This window comes from Salvelinus alpinus, chromosome 36 (genome assembly GCF_045679555.1).
Source record: "Salvelinus alpinus chromosome 36, SLU_Salpinus.1, whole genome shotgun sequence".
NCBI lineage: Eukaryota > Metazoa > Chordata > Actinopteri > Salmoniformes > Salmonidae > Salvelinus > Salvelinus alpinus.
Window position 1 is genome coordinate 3,737,875 of NC_092121.1, and position 24,013 is coordinate 3,761,887.

Consider the following 24,013-nt stretch of genomic DNA (forward strand, 5'->3'; position numbering starts at 1 on the left):
CACCCACTCGTAGCAGGCGCTCCAGCAGGTATATCTCACTGGTCATCCCCAAAGCCAACACCCCCTTTGGCCGCCTTTCCTTACAGTTCTCTGCTGCCAATGACTGGAACAAACTGCAGAAATCACTGAAGCTGGAGACTCATATCTCCCTCACTAACTTTAAGCATCAGCTATCTGAGCAGCTTACCGATCGCTGCAGCTGTACACAGCCCATCTGTAAATTGCCCATCCAATTACCTACCTCATCCCCCATATTGTTTTTATTTATTTTTTGCTCTTTTGCACACCAGTATTTCTACTTGCACATCATCATCTGCACATCTATCACTCCAGTGTTAATTTGCTAAATTGTAATTACTTCGCTACTATGGCCTATTTATTGCCTTACCTCCTTACGCCATTTGCACACACTGTAAATATACTTTTTGTATTGTGTTATTGACTGTACGTTTGTTTATTCCATGTGTAACTCTGTGTTGTTGTTTATGTCCCACTGCTTTGCTTTATCTTGGCCAGGTCGCAGTTGTAAATGAGAACTTGTTCTCAACTGGCCTACATGGTTAAATAAAGTTTTAAAAAAAAATTTATTCAACACACCTGGTCTTCCAGGTCAGTTAAAGCAACATCCTGTATACCCTGCGGTTCTCCAGGAACAGGGTGGCCTTCCCCTGGCCTAGGTGTTGAATGTGCCCAGGGAGACAGCAACCTTCCCTTGGTCCAGGGCCAGCTCTGTCTCTCTTGACCTCTTATTCGGCCAGTCCAAGCAGATTATTGTTGGTTCAGACGGTGACGAAATCTAAATATGTACAAAAATGAAAATACAAAAGGCATGGCCAAACTAAAGACTAAAAAACAAACAAAAAGCCTCATGGCCAATGTTCCCTTTCCTTTTTTTTGGCACCACACAAATTTTAAGTCTGCAGAGCACAAACTTGAACGTTGTGAAAATTCTGCGGAACTTCTGGTACGTGTTTATTGTGAGCACTGAGGCTGTACCCGCTTTAAGTTAGTTTTTACAGTGGCCAAGTATGCTACTGTGGCTATTTGTTCATAAGATATGCCTACCAAAGTGGCCTACCATCAAAATCAATGGATGAAAATGCATACTATAACATTTTAACATGGAAATAACTATTGAAATAGCTGCTCTATGATGCAGCCTACAGCAGCAGCCAATGTGTGGTGTTCAATGTTGGCCTACATTCCATGAGACTTTTGAAAACATGCAGGGCTTCACATTATTCTGTTTAGCCACTTGTCCTTCAGAGAAGGATGTGACTGAAAATGCTGTTGCATTGTCTTGTTTGATGTTCGATGCAAAATAAAATGCATTATTATTCCCATACCATTATTATTATTACTACAGCAAATCAGACAAAAAGTTATGCAACCCTCTGCCTATTGGCTACTTGGCTAATTCAAGCATGTCTCAAAATACAACACTGCTCCTTTAAGACATAAAAAAGCCGTCTCGCTTTTCAAAGGTGGCTACAAAAATAAACGTGTTGTGCTCTTGTAGGAAGCAATCACTCCCCTATTGCTGACCAGAAATGAGCTATAACTGGGCTAATAGCTCACGAATTAGCAAAGAACAGGCCTATGAACAAATGTGCATGCGGTTCTTCGCTTTGATCTCAACACAAGGGTGAGTGAGACCGCGAACACACTTACAGTTGAGGGCACTAAAAACATTTTCTAAAAACCGGTTTTGCACAACAGGTTTTTGTAACAAACTATCAATAGTAGATGCTAGAGCAACTTGTTGTACACGCATTGCAGCAATTTTTCTGCCAAAAACTGTTCAATGCCCGCTTTCTGTAAGGTTACATAAGCAGTGCCTTCAGAAAGTTACGTTAGTCACATCCCTTGACTTTTTCCATATTTTCTTGTGTCACAAAGTGGGATTAAAATGTATTTACTTGTATTTTTTTGTCAACAATCTACAAAAATACTCTAATGTCAAAGTAGAAGAAAAATGTAATAATTTCTCAAAAAAACAATCATGAAAAATAAACAGTTTTCTATCTTGATTAGATAAGTATTCAACCCCCTGAGTCAATACATGTTAGAATCACCATTTTTGCCGAGGAGATCTTAGTTGCGCAATTTTACATCTAACTAAGATGTTTGGTGCAGTAAGTGAAAAAATTTGCATGAAAACAATGATTCTCTCATTGAATGACAACAAACACTTCATTGGAGAATTCCTACTGTTGACCAGGCGTAGACTTCTGCCACCGACTTCGGTTTGCTTCAAGAAAACGAACAGCCGAAAAAACCTTGCAGAATACCAAAAAACAAACAAAAACATCACAAAATGTCATTATATATGCACAAACCGTTCTGAACTGTCATGAAGACTGAGTTATCCACGTTTTTAAAGTCAATCTTTAGCTGAAGAAGCTTAAAATATTATATTTTTTAGGGGGGGGGGGGTCTGTGTAGTTGTAAATCAAACGTATACATTGTAAACACCAAACATTTTTTCAATTGAAACTTATTTTAGAAGAAATAGTGAATCGGGCAAGGGTGCCAATACATTTGACCATGTCTGTACATTCATCGCAACCCGTGCTGCTGTTTTCGCCTACCTCCACCCCAACCCCTAACTGCTTATTGTTCAGCTTTTTCTTTATACGGGGGGGGGGGGGGCAACCTCTGCCACAGAGGTTGCCTGGTGTGACGGTGTTGACATCATCTGCTCCATCACAACACAGCACTTGGGTGGAACATTCAGATTGAAGAAGACTTCAGGCTCATTCAGAATGGACAAACCCACAAGTAGCAACTGTCATCTTCAACATTCCTAAAGTGGACTTTAGCCATGAGGGGTCATACCGATGTCAATATGAGACTAGGGTATCCGGTCGAGACTTCAGCTCCCCTCAAAGTAACTCTGTTGAATCCTCTGTTATAGGTGAGCAACTAAACATTAATGGGTGAACACAATCAGCAAGAGGTTTTTCTTCCCTGTTGCAGAGTATACAGACGAGGGCAACTACAATTGTGTTTATGAGGTTAATATCTCCACCCTGTCATTCCATTCTACCGACGGAGTTGCTGACAGTCAGCATTCAAGGTCAAATACGTTTTAGTTTCATGTTTCTCAAGTGAAAAAAATATAGATATTACCAGTCCTTTCAGTCATGCAATATTTTTTAAAGACCAATGTACATTGCAGAAGAATTTGATAGCTTTACGAATTCTGAAATGTAATCTTCTGAAAGATGTCGAATAGGGTGTTTCTCTCCATAGCATCCATAGTCCCCTATTATTGCCTCTGGCGCAATAGGTGGGCTACTGCTCCTGCTGCTGCTGAGCATTCCTTGTCTAGTCTGGAGGAAGATAAGCAACAGAGAGCAGATTATTATGATAAACCCAAGAGAAAGTAAGTTCTAGCTCCTCTTATCAGGATTTAGATTAGGGTTGCAAAATGTCGAATAGGAAACCCACTCTTGACTGGTATTCACATTTATTCATTTATTGAGGCTTTTCTTCTCCAACCTGGCTGACACACACTGTCTGGAGCACAAGCTGCTTTACTAGGTCGAGAGAGAACAGCAGGCATGAAGAAAAGAAGGCTGCCTAAGACAAGGATCGCAACTACAGAGAGACAGCCATATTGCTCTTCCATACTGTTTGCCAGGGAAAATAATTCGTCCTTGGCATTTTATCCACACCAGCCCCGACTACTGCGCCGCCAACTCACCCCGGAGTCAACCCAGTGATTGCCATGATTTGTGAGTTCACAATTAGACTATAGTTGCTATATTTTACTGTCAAAATAGGACTCCAGAATTTCCTGATTTATTTTTGTTCAATAGAGATCAATTACATTTTTATATATGCACAGTGCATTCGGAAAGTATTCAGACCCCTTCACTTTTTCCACATTTTGTTAAGTTACAGCATTATTCTAAAATGAATGACATTAAAAATAAATCTCATCATTCTACACACAGTACCCCATAATAACAAAGCGAAAACAGTCTTTTAGGATTTTTTGCAAATTTATTAAAAATACATTTTAAATGGGCGAAGTTTGGAACCACACCGACTCTTCCTAGAGCTAGCTGCTCAGCCAAAATTAGCAAACGGGGGTGAAGGGCCTTGGTCAGGTAGGTGACCAAGAACCCGATGGTCACTCTGACAGAGCTCCAGAGTTCCTCTTCGGAGATGGGAGAACCTTCCAGAAGGACAACAATCTCTGCAGCAGTCCACCGATCAGGCCTTTATGGTAGAGTGGCCAGACAGAAGCCACTCCTCAGTAAAAGGCACATGACAGCCCGCTTGGAGTTTGCCAAAAGGCACCTAAATGACTCTCTGACCATGAGAAACAAGATTCTCTGGTCTGATAAAACCAAGATGGAACTCTTTGGCCTGAAAGCCAAGCGTCACATCTGGAGGAAATCTGGTGCCATCCCTACGGTGAAACATGGTGGTAGCATCATGCTGCAGGAATGTTTTTCAGCAGCAGGGACTGGGAGACTAGTCAGGATCGAGGGTAAGATGAACGGAGCAACGTACAGACAGATCCTTGATAAAAACCTGCTCCAGAGTGCTCCGGACCTCAGACTGGGGCGAATGTTCAACTTCCAACAGGACAAAGAACCTAAGCACACAGCCAAGACAATGCAGGAGTGGCTTTGGGACCACTCTCTGAATATCCTTTAGTGGCCCAGCCAGAGCCCAGATTTGAACCCGATCTAACATCTCTGGAGAGGCCTGAAAATAGCTGTGCAGCGACGCTTTCCATCCAACCTGACAGAGCTTGAGAGGATCTGCAGAGAAGAATGGGAGAAACTCACCAAATACAGGTGTGCCAAACTTGTAGCGTCATACTCAAGAAGACTCGAGGCTGTAATCGCTGCCAAAGATGCAAAGTACTGAGTAAAGGATCAGAAATCTTAGTTGAATGTGATATTTCAGTTTTTTAAACCTGTTTTTGCTTTGTCGTTATGGGGTATTGTGTGTAGATTGATGGGGATAAAAAGCATTTAATCCATTTTAGAATAAGGCTGTAAAGTAACACAATGTGGAAAAAGTCAAGGGCTCTGAATACTTTCCGAATGCAATTAAGCAGCATACCACCCTGCATCTCACTGCTGGCTTCCCTCTGAAGCTTCCCTCTTGTCCTGGTCAGTCCTCAGATGGGAGACCAGATGCTACTGGAAGTGGTGTTGGAGGGCCAGTAGGAGGCACTCTTTCCTCTGGTCTAAAATGAAAATATCCCAGGGCAGTTATTGGGGATATTTTCCTGTGTAGAGTGCCATCTTTCGGATGTGACATTGAATGGGTGTCCTGACTCTCTGAGGTCACTAAACATCCCATGGCACTTATTGTAAGAGTAGCGGTGTTAACCCCGGTGTCCTCGCTAAATTCCCAATCTGGCCCTCACGCCGTCTAATCATCCCCAGCTTCCAATTGGCTCATTCACCCCCCCCCCCCCTACTCTCCCATGTAACTATTCCCCAGGTTGTTGCAGTAAATGAGAATGTGTTCTCGGTCAACTTACCTGGTAAAATAAGGTTTCAATAAAACAAGATTATGTGCACTAACTAATATCATAGGCTAATTCATTTGGGTTTCCACATCTGAAGAACTAAAAACACATTGCTTCATTGCTGTCTCTAAATATAATACCCACTGCTAGTAGCCATGTATTCATCCAACAGTAAATTGAATGTCCTAAAAAATAAAGTTGCAGTTGTAGGCTACTACCTATGATCTCCATATCTCAAATATATCTTGGTTGTAAAATAGATGCTACTGAGATGAATATTGAGAGTTGAGAAATGCATAATTATACCTACAGAAAACTGAGGCCCTCCGCTCTTCGACAAGGGGACGAAGCTTGTTGTATGTTTAGAATATTTTTTCTCTCTCTCGAGCGCATGGGGGGAGAGGAGAGTGGCTCGCTCATTGCAGCAGCAGGCCCCAGTGAGGGCACAGGCACATGGGGAGAGCAGACACTTTCGTTACAGGAATCATGACGATAATGCACTTTACTGTTTGACCAAATCATGGTTTTAGACAAAACATAGAACGTTTTGAGTGAGGTGACAATGTAGAATATGCTCTTCCTACGTTTATAGGCACCCTTCTTGTTTTTTTACGACCCATGATCTTGGCTGTCTAACTGATGACAGAGTCAGGGCAGGTCTCTTTGCTGATGTAGAATTTTACTTTGAATGTGAGTTGCGTGACCTCAGCCTATCAGAAAACCCGGCCGGCCCATCTTGGTCCACTGATCATCCAAAAGATCATTATAGATTAGTATAACGGAGAAATTGCATAAATATCTTTTAAAAATACATTTTCTAAGGCCCGTGGGCATGTCATCATTTTCATTATTACATTTGTATACATATAACATATTTCTGTGTGTGTCAATTTCGATTGGAATCAATTGTTTGGTCCCCACAAGGATAGTAAAACGTGTGTGTGTGTGTGTGTGTGTGTGTGTGTGTGTGTGTGTGTGTGTGTGTGTGTGTGTGTGTGTGTGTGTGCTTTCTCCTGAGTGTCATTGATTATACCTGAGTGTGTGTATGTGTGAGCCTGGTAATAGGTGTGTGGAACCTTTTTGTGTGAAGGCACCTGCCAGCCAGCAGCACCCAGTAAAACTAGCTGTGCCTGGCTTAGAAGCTAACCAGGGCTGACAAGGGACAGAGGGGGCAAGGTATCAGGGCTGAAGACACACACACCAGGTGTGGAGACACCATGCAGCTTTAATGAGCTGCCTTTAAAAACCATCTCACTCCTCCTGCAGTCAGAAGCCTGACGAGGCATACTGAACACTGACTAGACACACACTAGTCAGGGAAAGTTGGGCAGAGATGGAAAATGTCAACTGCAGCCTGGTCTGGTGTCTACTGTATATAGACATGTACACACAAAGCTTCAGCCAAAATATAACGAACTTCACTTCAGAACATTTTCTCTTATTGCCTTGAACTTTCCTTTCACAAGCATAAGAAAATACACAAGATTATTGAGTACTGCATTCCATGCTGGCACTCTAGCACAATGAACAGTAGATTACAAGAGAGATTACTTGCTGGCAATCTAGCACAATGACAGAAAGAAATTGATTGCTTTTGAGGAGTGTTGTGAGGACAATCAGAGAGTTGTGACAATGTGTTCTTGAGGGGTAAGAGCGAGCATCTGTGTCCTCTCAAAGCAAACTTCCATCCTGACAACCTCTGTGACACCAGTTTCTCTTTAGCTCTCTTAAGGCTCCCTATTGCAGCTGCAAACCCTGGCTGTGTCTGAAAACGTTACTAGCTATCACATCCTTGCATTAGAGAAGAGGATTTAAGGTCCCTCCCCCAGGCCTCCTCCTCCAACGAGCTTTGTAAGGAATTGAGGAAACGAGGCTTTGAGGAAGCAAGTAAGAATTTGACAGCTCTCTCCGTTCCCCTCTCCCTTGTTCCATTTTCCTCAACACGCTCCTCTCTCTCCCTCTTTCCCTTCCTCCCCCCTCTCTCCCTCCTTCCCTGCCTTTCACACCCTCTCTTCTGAGGTTATTTTCAACCCCTTTAAATATATTATTGTCTTGCTACTCTGTACATGTGCACTCCTTCTTATTGAATTGAATTATATTGTCCCTAAACTTCCTTTAGTCACGCTTCTATCTCTTTCATCAGGAAGTATGCAGAGCTACATTAAATCGTTTTTTTTATCCTCATCCTTCTTTTTTTCTGTTTAATGAGACAGGTGAAAGTGAGTCTTCTCTCTCTATCCCATCTCTCTTCTCCACTATACTTAATGGATATCCTCCAATAAACACATTTTCAATTCTTCTACATTTTGGAGATTCCTCCTTCTATTGCAGCTGCATCAGATATCAAGCAGGGTGCTCGTTCCTAGAGATGATAGCCTTTGAGAACAGAGTCTTTGCTTAGCCTACGATTAGACTCTTTAGGCCTATTTTACGATGGCTGACAGACTGTGTGGCTGAAGGTCGACTTATTCTCATGGCCGTAACTCCGTCTAATTTTGTCAGTCTGGGTCTCAAATGAATGTTGAGTGAGAGTAGTAGAATACACAAGGTGTACTTTCAAAACTTAGTTGTACATCAGCGGTTATCCTCTAGTTATACTGTGTGTCACTCACTGACAGTCACTCAATTATCCCATGTCAGTTGACACGTTTAAGATTGGTAAATTAGTCTAGTTAGTCTAGCCAGCTATCTCAACTTGTAGTAATCATGGCCGAATTACCGACCCGGGACACGCAGGGCACGAGCCCAGGGGCCCTGACCTCCAGGGTGGCCTCCATTGATTTTGCTAGTCACTCTCACTCAGATATCATACTAACATTGCATAAATTATGCCAAAATATGTAGAATTGCATGGAATTAGCTGTAAAATTAAAAAAATGAATTTGTGTACTTTTTGTTAATAAAATACTTTTCCCGCTAACAGAACCCTCGGTAAGTATTACATTATAATATAATTTGTAATCCCCGGTTTTAGCAGATATCTGTAGACTTCGGGTCATTATGCTTACTGCCAGTTAGCATTGGCTGCAAAACTCCCTTTAACTTCTTTCATACTGGACACAGACGTAAAAATGGTATCCACAAGTTCATCTGACTCTGGGGAAGTAGATAAAGTGCCTACCTCTTCTTAAGGATAGCCCACTTTTTTTCAATTTTCACCTTAAATGACATACCCAAATCTAACTGCCTATAGCTCAGGCCCTGAAGCAAGGATATGCATATTCTTGGTACCATTTGAAAGGAAACACTTTGAAGTTTGTGGAAATGTGAATTGAATGTAGGAGAATATAACACAATAGATCTGGTAGAAGAAAAGAAAACAAACGTGTTTGTAACACCATCTTTGAAATGCAACAGAAAGGTCCCAAATCTAGCCATCACTCTAATGGTGTCTGAAAGATGGCAGCAGTGTATGTGCAAAGTTTCCGACAGATAACTTGAAGTATGAGCAAACTACATGACATTTAGTGTGAAGTCACCCAGGTACATTTGGGCAAATCGTCAAGGAGACATTTGCATTCACATTACATTTTTCTGCAAGTATATCGTCAAATCTGTATACTTGGACTTTGATTTAGCTTTCCAGTATTAGTAGCCAAATTATGAGTTCAAAGTTTTCATAACTTCATAACTCTCCATATTCTTATAATTTTTGTCCAAAAGGAAAGGCTTGCTGTCGCACAACGTTAGCAGCAACATATTCCCCAGCTCATTAGCTAGCTTTATTTGACCCCGATTGGTGCTTATTTGACAAAGTTACGGTCAATAAAGTGAAGACTGCCCGCATCATCGGCGTGCCATGAAGGCGTCACTTTTTGACCAAATTTGGTGTCCTATAGGATATACTACACTTCTAATTATATAGTGAAGTCTGGTTACATTCTAGGATCTCTGAGGAATAAATACGAACGTGATTTGACTGGTTGAAACAAAGCTTCCCTGTGACGGTTTCTGACAAACCTATTTTCATCAGCTGTCTGGATGGCTGGTCTAAGATGATCCCACTGTTGAAGAAGCCAGATGTGGAGGTCCTGGACTGGTGTGATTACATGTGGTCTGCGGTTGTGAGGCCGGTTGGCCGTACTGCCAAATTCTCTAAAACGAAGTTGGAGACGGCTTATGGCAGAGAAATGAACATTTAAATCTCTGGCAACAGCTCTGGTGGACATTCATGCAGTCAGCATGACAATTGCACGCTCCCTCAAAACTTGAGGCATCTGTGGCATTGTGTTTTGTGACAAAACTACATATTTTAGTGGCCTTTTACTGTCTCCAGCACAAGGTGCACTTGTGTAATGATCATGCTGTTTAATCAGCTTCTTGATATGACACACCTGTCATGTGGATGGATTATCTTGGTGAAGGAGAAATGCTCATTAAGAAGGATGTAAACAAATTTGTGTACAAAGATTTGAAAGAAAAAGCTTTTTGTGCATATGGAACATTTCTGGGATGTTTTATTTCAGGTCATGAAACATGGGACCTAAATATAAAAAATTTGTTCAGCGTACATGTGAACACAAGTCCCCAAAAGGTTTTAAGTAGCATGTTTGAATATCATTTAAATATATTTAAAAGTACACATAAAATAAGTCCAAAAAGATTAAGTAGCACGTTTGTAACAAAACTTTGAATAGAACATATTTGACCATACTGACAGTGTTAATTTGCTTATTTGCTTATTGATCATTATTAATCATTTTTCCTATCATTTATTTTCCTCTTTGTGAGCTGGTGGAGAGATCAGGCTGATCAATGGCACTAGTCGCTGCTCGGGGACAGTAGAGATTCTTTACAAGGGCCAGTGGGGACGAGTGTGTGGCCAGATGTGGGACGTAAACGATGCCAATGTGGTGTGTGGCCAGCTGGGCTGTGGGAGGGCTGTGAGTGTCCAAGGTAGTGCCCACGTAGGTCAGGGCAGTGGTGGCAGGCCTACTTGGCTGGATGATGTTGGGTGTAAAGGCACTGAGAGCTCCCTCACAGAATGCTCACATGGAGGATTGAAACACCATGACTGTTTACAGGCTCAAGATGCCAGAGTTGTCTGCTCAGGTAAGAAAAGTCCCTCTGTTGCTATTGCGGTTGATAAAAGTCGAAATAGCTTGATTTTAGTTGTGTCAACTTGGTATCGATTTTGTTGAATATTATACTGTAAGGCTTTCATTTCCTCTTTAATTTCTTATTTCATTCCTAGTTAAACCTAATATCAGACTGGTCAATGGGAGTGACCTCTGCTCTGGGAGGGTGGAGGTCTATCAAACTGGTCACTGGCGAACCGTGTGTGACGATGTGTGGGACTTGAATGATGCTGCAGTGGTTTGCAGACAGCTTTCCTGTGGGAGAGCTGATAGTGCCCCAGAGAGGGCCTACTTTGGTCAGGGCAGTGGGCCCATCTGGCAGGATGATGTTGGCTGCTCTGGCAGGGAGTGCTCCATCACACAGTGCTCACACACAGGAGGAGGAACACATAACTGTAAGCATGGTAACGACGCAGGTGTTATTTGTTCAGGTAAGGGAGTCTCTTTGCCTTGTCTAGACTTGAGTTTTATCAGCATTTGGTTTGAATGGTTTGAATTGTGCAGAAAGGTCTCGTCATAAAGTAAATCCTAAAAAGCATATTACTGCAGTATTGTAGCCTGCTCTGCCACCTAGTGGAGAGTTGACGGTTGCACAAAGAAACTTAACCCAGGCCTGACTTGGTGCTACTTGACCAGATGGGGGCAGCCTAGAACAGAGCATGTGTCTAAGACAGTATGAAGATGAGCAGATATAGTGCCTTCAGAATGTATTCACACCCCTTGAGTTATACCACATTGTTGTGTTACAGCCACAATGAAACATTTATTAAATAGATTATTTCTCTCACCATCTACACACAATAGCCCATAATGACAAAGGGAAAACATGTTTTTAGAAATAATTCAAATATATTGAAAATGAAATACAGAAATATCTCATTTACATAAGTATTTACACCCAAGTCAATACATGTTAGAATCACCTTTGGCAGTGATTACAGCTGTAAGTCTTTCTGGGTAAATCTCGAAGAGCTTTGCACACCTGGATTGTACAATTTTTGCATATTACATTCAATGTCGTCTTGGTAAGTAACTCCTGTGTCTATTTGGCTTTGTGTTTTAGGTTATTGTTCTGTTGAAAGATGAATTTGTCTCCCAGTGTTTGTTGGAAAGCAGACTGAACCAGGTTTTCCTCTAAGATTTTCCCTGTGCTTAGCTCTATTTCGTTAATTTTTCTTCCCTAAAAAACTCCCTAGTCCTTACCGATGACAAGCATACCCATAACACACTGGAGGTTGGTGGCACCTTAATTGGGGAGGACGGGTTCATGGTAATGGCTGGAGCGGAATTAGTGGAATGGTATCAAATACATCAAACACATGGTTTCAATGTGTTTGATGCCATTCCATTCGCTCGGTTCCAGCCATTATAATGAACCGTCGTCCCCTCGTTAGCCTCCACTGCCATAACATGAGGCAGCCAGTGGTACTCAGTGATGTGTTGTGTTGGATTTGCCCCAAACATAACACTTTGTATTCAAGAAATAAAGTTAATTTATTTGCCACATTTTTTGCAGTTTTACTTTAGTGCCTTATTGCAAACAAGATGCATGTTTTGGAATATTTACATTCTATACATGCTTCATTCTTTTCACTCTGTCATTTAGGTTAGTATTGTGGAGTAACTACAATGTTGTTTTTCCATCCTCAGTTTTCTCCTATTACAGCCATTAAACAATGTAACTGTTTCAAAGTCTCATGGTGAAATCGTTAAGCGGTTTCCTTCCTCTCCAGCAACTGAGTTAGGAAGGACGCTTGTATCTTTTTCCTGACTGGGTGTATTGATACACCATCCAAAGTGTAATTAATAACTGCATCATGCTCAAAGGATTATTCAGTAACTGCTTTCTTTTATTTTTACCCATCTAACAATAGGTGCCCTTCTTTGCGAGGCGTTGGAAAACCTCCCAGGAATTTGTGGTTGAATCTGTGTATGAAGTCCACTGCTCGACTGAGGGACCTTACAGATAGTTTCATGTGCAGGGTACAGAGATTAAGTAGTCATTCAAAAATCATGTTGAACACAATTATTCCACACAAAATGCAACTTATGTGACTTGTTAAAAACTTCTTATGGCTGCAATCCCATTAACGGGATGATATGACAAAAGCCAGTGAAAGTGCAGGGCGCCAAATTCAAACAACAGAAATCTCATAATTAAAACTCCTCATACATACATGTATCTTATACCATTTTAGAAGAAATCTTGTTGTTAATCCCACCAAAGTCTCCGATTTCAAAAAGGCTTTACAGCGAAAGCACCACAAACGATTATGTTAGGTCACCGCAAAATCACAGAAAAACACAGCTATTTTTCCAGCCAAAGACAGGGTGTCACAAAAAGCAGAAATGGAGATAAAATTAATCACTAACCTTTGATGATCTTCATCAGGTGACACTCATAGGACTTCATGTTACACAATACATATATGTTTTGTTCGATTAAGTTCATATTTATATCCAAAAACCTCTGTTTACATTGGCGCCATGTTCAGAAATGCCTCCAAAATATCCGGAGAATTGCAGAGAGCCACGACAAATAACATAAATACTCATCATAAACTTTGAAAGATACATGTTTTACATAGAATTAAAGATACACTTGTTCTTAATGCAACCGCTGTGTCAGATTTCTAAAAGCTTTCCGGTAAAAGCACAATATTCAATAATCTGAGAACAGCGTTCAGCCACAAAAGGAAGCCATACAGTTACCCGCCAAATTGTGCAGTCAACTAAACTCATAAAAATCATTATAAATCTTCACTTACCTTTGCTGATCTTCGTCGGAATGCACTCCCAGGACTCCCACTTCCACAAGAAATGTTTGTTTTGTTCGGTAATGTCCATCATTTATGTCCAAGTAGCTACTTTTGTTAGCGCGTTTAGTACACAAATCCAAACGCTCGTGCAGGACCAGCCGAACGTCGGACGAAAACTTCTAAAAGTTATATTACAGGTCGAATAAACTTGTCAAACTAAGTATAGAATCAATCTTCAGGATGTTGTTATCATAAATATTCAATAACTTTCCAACCGGAGAATTCCTTTGTGTCTATAGAAGTAATGGAACGCAAGTCCCTATCATGTGAAATGCGCATGACCAGGAAATGGCTCTCTGCCAGTAACCTGACTCATTCCCCTCTTTCAGCCCCACATCACAGTAGAAGCTTCATTCGAGGTTCTACAGACTGTTGACATCTAGTGGAAGCCGTAGGAAGTGCAAAGAGATCCATATCCTACTGTGTTTTCAATAGGCAATGAGTTAAATCGACCAACCTCAGATTTCCACTTCCAGGTTGGATTTCTTCTCAGGTTTTTGCCTGCCATATGAGTTCTGTTATACTCACAGACATAATTCAAACAGTTTTAGAAACTTCAGAGTGTTTTCTATCCAATACTAATAATAATATGCACATATTAGCAACTATGACTGAGGAGCAGGCCGTTTACTCTGGGCACCTCTGTGCACCTTTCATCCAAGCTACTCAATACTGCTCCTGCAGCCATAAGTAGTTAAGCAAATTTTTACTACTGATCTTATTTAGGCTTGCCAAAACAAAGGGGTTGAATACTTATTGACTCAAGACACTTCAGCTTTTCATTTTATATTAATTCGTTTGTTTTTTAACTCTGAAAATATAATTACACGGTATTGTTTGTAGTCCAGTGACACAAAATGTCAATTTTAATCTATTTTAAAATCAGGCTAAAACACAACAAAATGTGGAAAAAGACAAGGAGTATAAATACTTTCTGAAGGCACCCCAGGTTGTTTTTACTGTTGCCTGACTAAACTATATGTCTTTGACCAACAGGTGTTGTCTTGCAGAAGCCTTCACTCTCCACAGACCCGTCCTATTCTGCCTTCTTGCATGGAGAGGAGGTCCAACTCACCTGCACTCTTCCATCCCGTATCCCCTGTAATGCTGTGGAATTCATCTTCTATCTGAATGGAGACTCCGTCATGAATGTGACCGTTGGATCCTCACAGCCCAGGGCTACTTTAACAAAGTTTAAGATGGACGATTCACACCAGGGCAGTTACAGCTGCCTCTACAGAACCCTCTCCAACAGCCAAGACATCAGCTCCCCTTACAGCAACGTTACTAAAGGTGAGGTGGTAGTTGGGAAACAAGTGCTGCCTAATCTATATCTATATATTTAAGATTCATAGCCTTGATAGATGAGAGACTGATTACCTTGTCCATCATACACACCTTTCTCAGTTCTCAGGTGTGAATATGGAATCATATTACTGTCATATTGCTGTTTACTTTCTTCCAAGTGGTCCTGCTACAGCCCAACATCTCTCTCAGTGCTCCAAATGGAGTGATGTTCTGGGAACTTCAGGGGCCAGAGGTGATCAGGGGCCACAGCTTCTCCATCATCTGCTCCATTCAGCCACAGTATCCTGGAGGCCTCTTCTATCTGGACTTCTCTGGGTCCAACAGAACCGAGACTACGCCAGCAGTCAACCACTCTGCTTGCTTCCACTTCCCTGTTGCAGAGTATAAAGACCAGGGGAAATACAGCTGCAGCTATGGAGTCAACATCTCCACCCGGTCATTCAGGTCGGCTAATAGTGAACTAGCTGTCACCATTAGAGGTAAAATAACACATGCTTTACATTTTTTTATTTAAAATAGCTTTTACGCGAGAGAAAAATCATAGTATTGTAAAATGATTCATAATCCTTCATATCACTGTTTTTTGGGTTTTATATCCTATGAATTTGCCATCTTACAAGTCTTGATCTGTAGGTCTCAGCCTTGAAATACTTACCTTTTCCTCAGCATCTATGGTCCCCATCATTGCCTCTGGAGGGTCTGGTGGGCTAGCACTCCTGTTTCTGCTTCTGCTTGTCATCTGTCTAGTCAGCAGGAGGACAAGGAGGAGCAGCAAGCCATCTACAGAGACTGACCAGAGAGAATGTAAGTGATATCATTATACTGTAAACTCACATTTGTCCCAAAGACTTTTGTTGATATCATTTTGTTTGTAAGGCTTTTTTATTCCCTTGGGTTTGTTCTTGCGAATATTCATGAGCAAACTTTTATGCAACAGGTATTGACAACAGACACAACAGAGGGGAGGACAACGAAGAGGGAGAGGACTATGTGAATTTTGAAAACGTCTGTTACGAGACAGGTCTGGAGAGAGGGAAGAGGGAAAATAAGAATGAGGAGGAGAAAGGGCACAGCTATGGGAAATCAGAGGATGTCTATGACAACAAAGAGGAAAACACTCATGAAAAAATGAACAGTGAAGATGATGAAGATTACGTTAATGTCTCCGCTCAGGACAATGCTGTAACACAGGCAGGCGCATCAGCTGTATATAGCTCAAGATCAAAAATGTAAAAGTGGGCTGCAAATAAAGTTGACTAAAATCATTCCAATCCGGCATTAAAATGCAACAGCTGTTTAGCGTATCGATTGGCTAGCTTTGGGAACATGCAGAAATGTGCTTGGAGAGAAGCTGTTAGCCTGTGTACCTTTCTCTCAGCATTGAGCAGAGACAGTACCCGACAGTTTGCTTGAGGTCAGCTATTTAGGCAGTGCGATGATTGCTTTGAATTTGATGTTGTCATTTGAACTTGGCCTTGTAAGCCTCGCAGCCAGCTGTTTTATGCACCGGCTACTTATACATTGATGTTGGCATAGGCGGTGCATCCAGTAGGCTAGGGGAAGATAAGCTTCCCCTAAAGTAAATTGAATTTGCCAAAATTTGCTATAGCTTTTTTTATTTTACTAGGCAAGTCAGTTAAGAACAAATTCTTATTTACAATGACGGCCTAATAATTACTTGTGCCGTATACAGAGATAAATAACATCATTACAAATACTACACCAGAGAATATGATGATTTCACCACAGAGGATCCTTAGCTTCTTTTAAAAATTAGCTGTTGATTGTTTTAACACTTTTCACACTTAACAACAAACGGGTGTGGTCATTCTAAAGTATGGTCCCTGGAGCTACGATCAAACCGGTTTGATTAGAACACTTATTTAGAACGTCCAGTTTCGATTGACGCAACAGTCAGCATTTGAGCTGGCCACGCTGGTTTTTCACAGAAACTTCTTTCAAAAGCACAGTCCTTACAAAGTTATGTCCTGAATGTGACAAAGTTCATTTTTGGATGCAATGTTCAGACTTTCACAGAAGTAGCAACAGCATAACACGAAAATGTAAGCTACATTAGTCCTAGCGCTAACACCATGACAAAAAACCGCGTGCGCCATCGTGTGCAAATAGATTTTGTCCCCCCACACCAAACGCGATCACGACACGCAGGTTGAAATATCAAAACAAACTCTGAACCATTATATTAATTTGGGGACAGGTCGAAAAGGATTAAACATCTATGGCAATTTGGCTAGCTTGCAGTTGCTATTTAGATAGCTAGCTTGCTGTTGCTAGCTAATTTGTCCTGGGATATACACATTGTTATTTTTCCTGAAATGCACAAGGTCCTCTACTCCGACAGTTAATCCACACACAAAACGGTCAACCAAATTGTTTCTAGTCATCTCTCCTCTTTCCAGGCTTTTTCTTTTTTGGACTCTATATGGCGATTGGCAACTAACTTTCATAAGGTGTATTACCACCGACCTCCGTTAATCTTTCAATCACCCACGTGGGTATAACCAATGAGGAGATGGCACGTGGCATATGCTTCTAAAAGCCAATGAGGATATGGGAGAGGCAGGACTTGCAGCGCTTTCTGTGCCACAAATAGGAACAACTTCTATTTTAGTGCCTGGCAACGCAGACGCTTGTTGGCGCGTGTGAGCAGTGTGGGTGCAATGATTGAATAACATGTATGTATACATTTATTTTGCAACGCTTGCGTCATCCTGAGGAACTGAGGAAATATTGACGCAACAAAATTTAGATAACTCTCGGCTGACAAAAACCACAATATGTATTACCTAATAGCAATTACTATTTATAATTCATCACATCACGGGTCAGCTCAACATTGATTGAAATAATTGAGTAAAACACTTTCTAGAAATTGAAAGCAATCCGATGATGGGTAGTTTGTGCGCACCGCCACATTTGTTTTCGCATCAACCAAAGATAAGAGGAAACAAGATGATTGTTCTGTTTGCTGTATGCATGTTGAAGGGGGTGTGTCATCTACGATCATTCACATCCCTTCATTCGCTTCCAGAAGTTTACCCGAAAGATGAGTGAACCATTCCTTCACCTCATTATAACATCTTTGGTCTGTCAGACCAGAATGCATTGTATAATGTCAACAAGCATGGCGCCACACATAGCTGGCAAATAGCTTAGCATTAGCTCATTATAATCAGTACAACCTTAAAAAGTATTCTACACACATAGGTGTTCATTACAATCTATGCAATAATCGGAATGCATTATTTGTCAGCAGTACTTGAAAACATATGAATACAACTGTAAATACATTATGCTCCATACATACTGTATGCTACAGTAGAAACGAAAAAACACGATATACAGAAAGGCACTTACTTTGATAGTAACGTACACATGTCCAAAGTTATTATTTATAAGGAAAACAACAAGGAAGGCCATGCGAGTGTCAGCCAGAAAATGTGCCAATTCGTGCAAAACTGCACACATCTGCATACTTGATCTGCGGAAACATTGGTGCAGTGTGTGGGATCCTCGAAATGTCCGGCTAAGTAAAGCCTCAAACATAAATTGCCCGCAACGCTGAAAGGAGCTACTTCTATGCAAATTAATGAGGAGGCGGAACACCTCAATTGTTCTAAAATAGTTTGAAATTGACAAGTTGAACCATAGCCTATAGATAATTAACAGGCAGCGTGTGTTAACTGTCCTGTTGCGTAACAGTCACATTTTGAAACAGTGAGTGCATTCTGACATCACATGCATAACACAATTCATGTTGGGTCGACAGTTAGAGATATTCAGAACTCATGTATAAAAAGGTTAAATGAGCAATTTTGGCAGTACGCAATTTGGCCAGGAGGCGGCAAATAGCCTACCAAATAGCTGATTGTTGAGTTGCAGCAGTCAGTGAAAATAAGTTTAATAGGTCTAGGCCTAGGCCTATATCAATATTTCAAAATACAATCATAGGAAAAACATAGTTTAGAAAGCAAATGGCTATTGCTGAAAAGAGAAGACAAAGAAAATACTATAATCTGTCTCCAGTTATCAACATTCTCAACTCCCAATTGAGTAAACAGTATCTTATAGGCACCAGAGGAGAGCACAGGGATGCAAACTGGTGAGGGCCCAAAAAGGTTACACTTTTTGTTGTTGTTGCACAAACATGCAAAAAATCCCTGCTAGGGGGAAATGCAGGTTTTAACTAAATAAACAACAAAGAATATGATCTACACGATCAGTCTCTGTGTGTAAAATAAAGTGGTTAATGTGAACCTAACTCTAAAAAGGAAACCAATCCAATGTTACAGTTGAAGTCGGAAGTTTACATACACCTTAGCCAAATACATTTAAACTCAGTTTTTCACAATTCTTGACATGTAATCCTAGTAAAAATTCCCTGTCTTAGGTCAGTTAGGATCACCACTTTATTTTAAGAATGTGAAATGTCAGACTAATAGTAGAGACAATGATTTATTTCAGCTTTTATTTCTTTCATCACATTCCTATTGGGTCAGAAGTTTACATACACTCAATTATTATTTGGTAGCATTGCCTTTACATTGTTTAACTTGGGTCAAACATTTCGGGTAGCCTTCCACAAGCTTCCCACAATAAGTTGGGTGAATTTTGGCCCATTCCTCCTGACTGAGCTGGTGTAACTGAGTCAGGTTTGTAGGCCTCCTTGCTCGCACACGCTTTTTCAGTTCTGCCCACAAATTTTCTATAGGATTGAGGTCAGGGCTTTGTGATGGCCACTTCAATACCTTGACTTTTTTGTCCTTAGCCATTTTGCCACAACTTTGGAAGTATGCTTGGGGTCATTGTCCATTTGGAAGACCCATTTGCGACCAAGCTTTAACTTCCTGACTAATGTCTTGAGATGATAGTTCAATATATCCACATCATTTTCCTACCTCATGATGCCATCTATTTTGTGAAGTGTACCAGTCCCTCCTGCAGCAAAGCACCCCCACAACATGGTGCTGCCACCCCCGTGCTTGACGGTTGGGATGGTGTTCTTCGGCTTGCAAGCCTCCCCCTTTTTCCTCCAAACGTAACGTTGGTCTTTATGGCCAAACAGTTCTATTACTGTTTCATCAGACCTTTTTTTCTCAAAAAAGTACGATCTTTGTCCCCATGTGCAGTTGCAAACCGTAGTCTGGCTTTTTTATGGCGGTTTTGTAGCAGTGGCTTCTTCCTTGCTGAGCGGCCTTTCAGGTTATGTCGATATAGGACTCGTTTTACTGTGGATATAGATACTTTTGTACCTGTTTCCTCCAGCATCTTCACATGGTCCTTTGCTGTTGTTCTGGGATTGATTTGCACTTTTCCCACCAAAGTACATTCATCTCTAGGAAACAGAACGCGTCTCCTTCCTGAGCGGTATGATGGCTGCGTGGTCCCATGGTGTTTATACTTGCGTACTCTTGTTTGTACAGATGAACGTGGTACCTTCAGGCATTTGGAAATTGCTCCCAAGGATGAACCAGACTTGTGGAGGTCTACAATTTTTTTATGAGGTCTTGGCTGATTTCTTTTGATTTTCCCATGACGTCAAGCAAAGAGGCACTAAGTTTGAAGGTAGGCCTTTAAATACATCCACAGGTACACCTCCAATTGACTCAAATTATGTCAATTAGCCCTATCAGAACCTTCTAAAGCCATGACATAATTTTGGGGAATTTTCCAAGCTGTTTAAAGGCACAGTCAACTTAGTGTATGTAAACTTCTGACCCACTGGAATTGTGATACAGTGAATGATAAGTAAAATAATCTGTCTGTAAATAATTGTTGGAAAATTACTTGTGTCATGCACGAAGTAGATGTCCTAACCAACTTGCCAAAACTATAGTTTGTTAAAACTTCTTATGGCTGCAGCGCAGTATTGAGTAGCTTGGATGAAAAGGTGCCCAGAGGTGCCCAGAGTAAACTGCCTGCTCCTCAGTCCCAGTTGCTAATATATGCATATTATTATTAGTATTGGATAGAGAACACTCCCGAAGTTTCTAAAACTGTTTGAATGATGTCTGTGAGTATAACAGAACTAATATGGCAGGCAAAAACCTGATAAAAAAATCCAACCAGAAGTGGGAAGTCTGAGGTTTGTAGGTTTTCAACTCATCGCCTATCGAATACACAGTGGGATATGGGTCAGTTTGCACTTCCTACGGCTTCCACTAGATGTCAACAGTCTGTAGAACCTTGTCTGATGCTTCTACTGTTTAGTGGGGCCGAAGGAGACGGGAATGAGTAAGGTCTACCATGAGCTGACCATGCTCTGACCATGTGATTTCACATGAGGGAGCTCTGTTCCATCGCACTTCTGAAGACAATGGAATTCTTCCGGTTGGAACTTTATTGAAGATTTATGTTAAAAACATCCTAAAGATTGATTCAATACATCGTTTGACATGTTTCTACTGACTGTTACGGAACTTTTTGACATTGTCTGCTTTTAGTGAACGCGCTTCCTGACTTTGGATTTGTTTACCAAACACGCTAACAAAAATAGCTATTTGGACATAAATGATGGACATTACCGAACAAAACAAACATTTCTTGTGGAAGTGGGAGCCCTAGGAGTGCATTCGGACGAAGATCAGCAAAGGTAAGATTTATTTATAATGCTATTTATAACTTTTGTTGACTCCACAATTTGGCGGGTAACTGTATGGCTTCCTTTTGTGGCTGAACGCTGTTCTCAGGTTGTTGAATATCGTGCTTTGCCGTAAAGCTTTTTTGAAATCTGACACAGCGGTTGCATTAAGAACACGTGTATCTTTAATTCTATGTAAAACATGTATCTTTCATCAAAGTTTATGATGAGTATTTATGTTATTTGATGTGGCTCTCTGCAATTTCTCCGGATATTTTGGAGGCATTTCTGAACATGGCGCCAATGTAAAGAGGTTTTTGGATATAAATATGAACTTTATCGCACAAAACATATATGTATTGTGTAACATGAAGTCCCATGAGTGTCATCTGATGAAGATCATCAAAGGTTAGTGATTAATTTTATCTCTTTCTGCTTATTGTGACTCCTGTCTTTGGCTGGAAAAATGGCTGTGTTTTTCTGTGATTTTGCGGTGACCTAACATAATCGTTTATGGTGCTTTCGCTGTAAAGCCTTTTTGAAATCGGACACTGTGGTGGGATTAACAAGAAGTGTATCTTTAAAATGGTGTAACCTGTAAGAGAGCAGCACAAGCCATCATGAGTCATGATTCATCAACATCACCCGAAGCCTTGTGTAAAAAAAAAAGAGATGCTATGATATCCACAATACTCACTGAAACAGAACTGTCTAACTGCTGCTCAGGGTTAGCTGGCTGGCTTCACTCTGTCAAACTATTGGACAGCAATATTACAGACAGGAGAAAGAGACATTAGAAATATATGAGTAAAATTATGGTAAGTAAGCAAGTTATAGGAAATATGTCTCAACTACCTTATTGGAGGAGCAATTTTATCAACAGCTTTTCTCTGCAACTCTATGGATCACCATGTCAGTATCCAGGGCCATTAGGATGTCCTTCTCGGTGACCATCAGCATGAAGGCCTCTAGCTGTTCTTCTGAGAGAGTGCTCCTGAGTCTGCTCTTGATATACTTTAAGGTAGAGAAACTTCACTCACAAGCTACCTGGGTAACTGAGAGGGTGAGTAGGAACTTGTATCCAAGGCCAAGGATATGGTAAGCATCAGTCAGCAGGTTGTACCGTCTCAGCATCTGGTAACAACACTGTGGACATTCTTTGCAGGATGAGCAGCATTTATTCTTAATTTCCATCTGGGCCATCCTCCACTGTCCTGGTCATGTATTCCTCCAATCCTGAACTTTTCAGTCTTTTCCACTGTACAGCGAGGCTTCCTCAGCTCACACTGCAAATTGTCAACAGTTGCTCGGCTATCAAATCGAAAGCAAACATTTGCTGAGCTCTTGAAGGGCTGTCTGTGGAAGACCATTGGATGTTATTTGGAGGAAGTTTATAGGGTCCAGAAGGCCTAGGTCAGCATATAGAGTGCCATGAGACAGAAATCACCTGTGGATACTATGTGACTGTATCCATAATTTGATTGTGGACTTGAACTTTATAGGCACTCTCTGCCTCTGTCAAAGCTTCATCTTGAGCCATCTCTCCAGACATGATTTTCTTCTTTCTTGCCCTTTTCTGTGGCAGAGGGACTTCCTCCAGCTCTGTGTCCTCATCCTGTTCTTTGATCTTCTGATTTGGAAACTGAACAAATGGGTCTGTAGCTGCCTTAACTTGAGAATACAGGGGGTGCTATTTTCGCATTAGCATAATTTGCTCTACAGATTAAACTGCCTCTTATTCAATTATTGCTCTTACTATATGCATATGAATCATACCATTGGAAAGAAAACAATCCCTAGTTTCTAAATCCGTTTCAATTTTGTCTCTGAGTGATACAGAAGTCATTCAACAGCACTTTCCATGACCAAGAACATAAAATCAAGATGTGTTATGCTGGCTTCAAAGCTCTGCCTATATATGGTCGTGCCCCCTATGACCAGAAACACACCCCATTCGCCTTCCTCTGGTTGTCAAGATGACGTCAGAGGAGAAATTCTTTGTTTATCTGGGACTGACGTGAAATAGGACCCATTTCTTTGGCGTGACCGACAACTTCCGGACATCTTAATTTTCGAATTTGAGCTGCGTTGGTGTACTGTTTTGCTGGCGTTATGTATGCAAACTATCTCCGTGTCGAATTTTGTTTGATACATGTGACCATATCATCGTAATGTATGTTTTTTCAATATAGTTTAATCAGATTATTTGAATTTTTCCGGGAGTTTTTCGGTGTACCGTTGTCGGATTGTATTTACGTTTGAGAAATTCGTGCCACTCGACCGGTACCTGTGCTAAATGGAGTGGGCAAGGAAGAATTCTGAACGGAACCAACGACTCATCTTGACAAAGGACACTTTGATCAACATTCTGATGAAAGATCAGCCATAGTAAGACCCAATTTACGATTTTATATCATATCTGTTGTGCATGTGAACTGGACGTGGGCGCCTAGCCGAATCTGCCTGGTAAAAATATCGTGTCCTCCGCTAACGTGGTTAGCTAATAGATTTACATATTCTGTCTTCCCTGTAAAACATTAAAAAAATCTGAAATGGTGGCTTTATTCACAAGACCTGTATCTTTCATCTGGTGTCTTGGACTTGTGATTTAATGATATTTAGATGCTACAAGTTACTTGTGACGCTATGCTAGCTGTGCTAATCAGTGGGGTGAGTTGGGGGGTGCTACCGGATCAGGGTTGGT

General features: G+C 41.0%; 1 protein-coding gene across 1 annotated transcript; it reads left to right on the forward strand.

Moving 5' to 3' along the window:
* Nucleotides 1–6,480: 6,480 nt before the first annotated feature.
* LOC139565412 (uncharacterized) lies at nt 6,481–19,204 on the forward strand. The gene is made up of 6 exons (XM_071385731.1): nt 6,481–10,555; nt 10,698–11,012; nt 14,397–14,693; nt 14,867–15,187; nt 15,375–15,512; nt 15,646–19,204. Exons 1-6 carry the CDS (start codon nt 10,330–10,332, stop codon nt 15,939–15,941), a joined length of 1,593 nt encoding a protein of 530 aa, XP_071241832.1. The 5' UTR covers nt 6,481–10,329; the 3' UTR covers nt 15,942–19,204.
* Nucleotides 19,205–24,013: the final 4,809 nt, after the last annotated feature.

What these genes read in the sequence shown, in the direction of transcription:
- LOC139565412 (XM_071385731.1), top strand. Translation starts at nt 10,330, where the DNA reads ATGTGGGACGTAAACGATGCCAATGTGGTGTGTGGCCAGCTGGGCTGT. An exon ending in TTACAGCAACGTTACTAAAG is followed by an intron (nt 14,694 to 14,866) that starts GTGAGGTGGTAG and finishes CTTTCTTCCAAG; the next exon opens with TGGTCCTGCTACAGCCCAAC. An exon ending in AGAGACTGACCAGAGAGAAT is followed by an intron (nt 15,513 to 15,645) that starts GTAAGTGATATC and finishes TTTATGCAACAG; the next exon opens with GTATTGACAACAGACACAAC.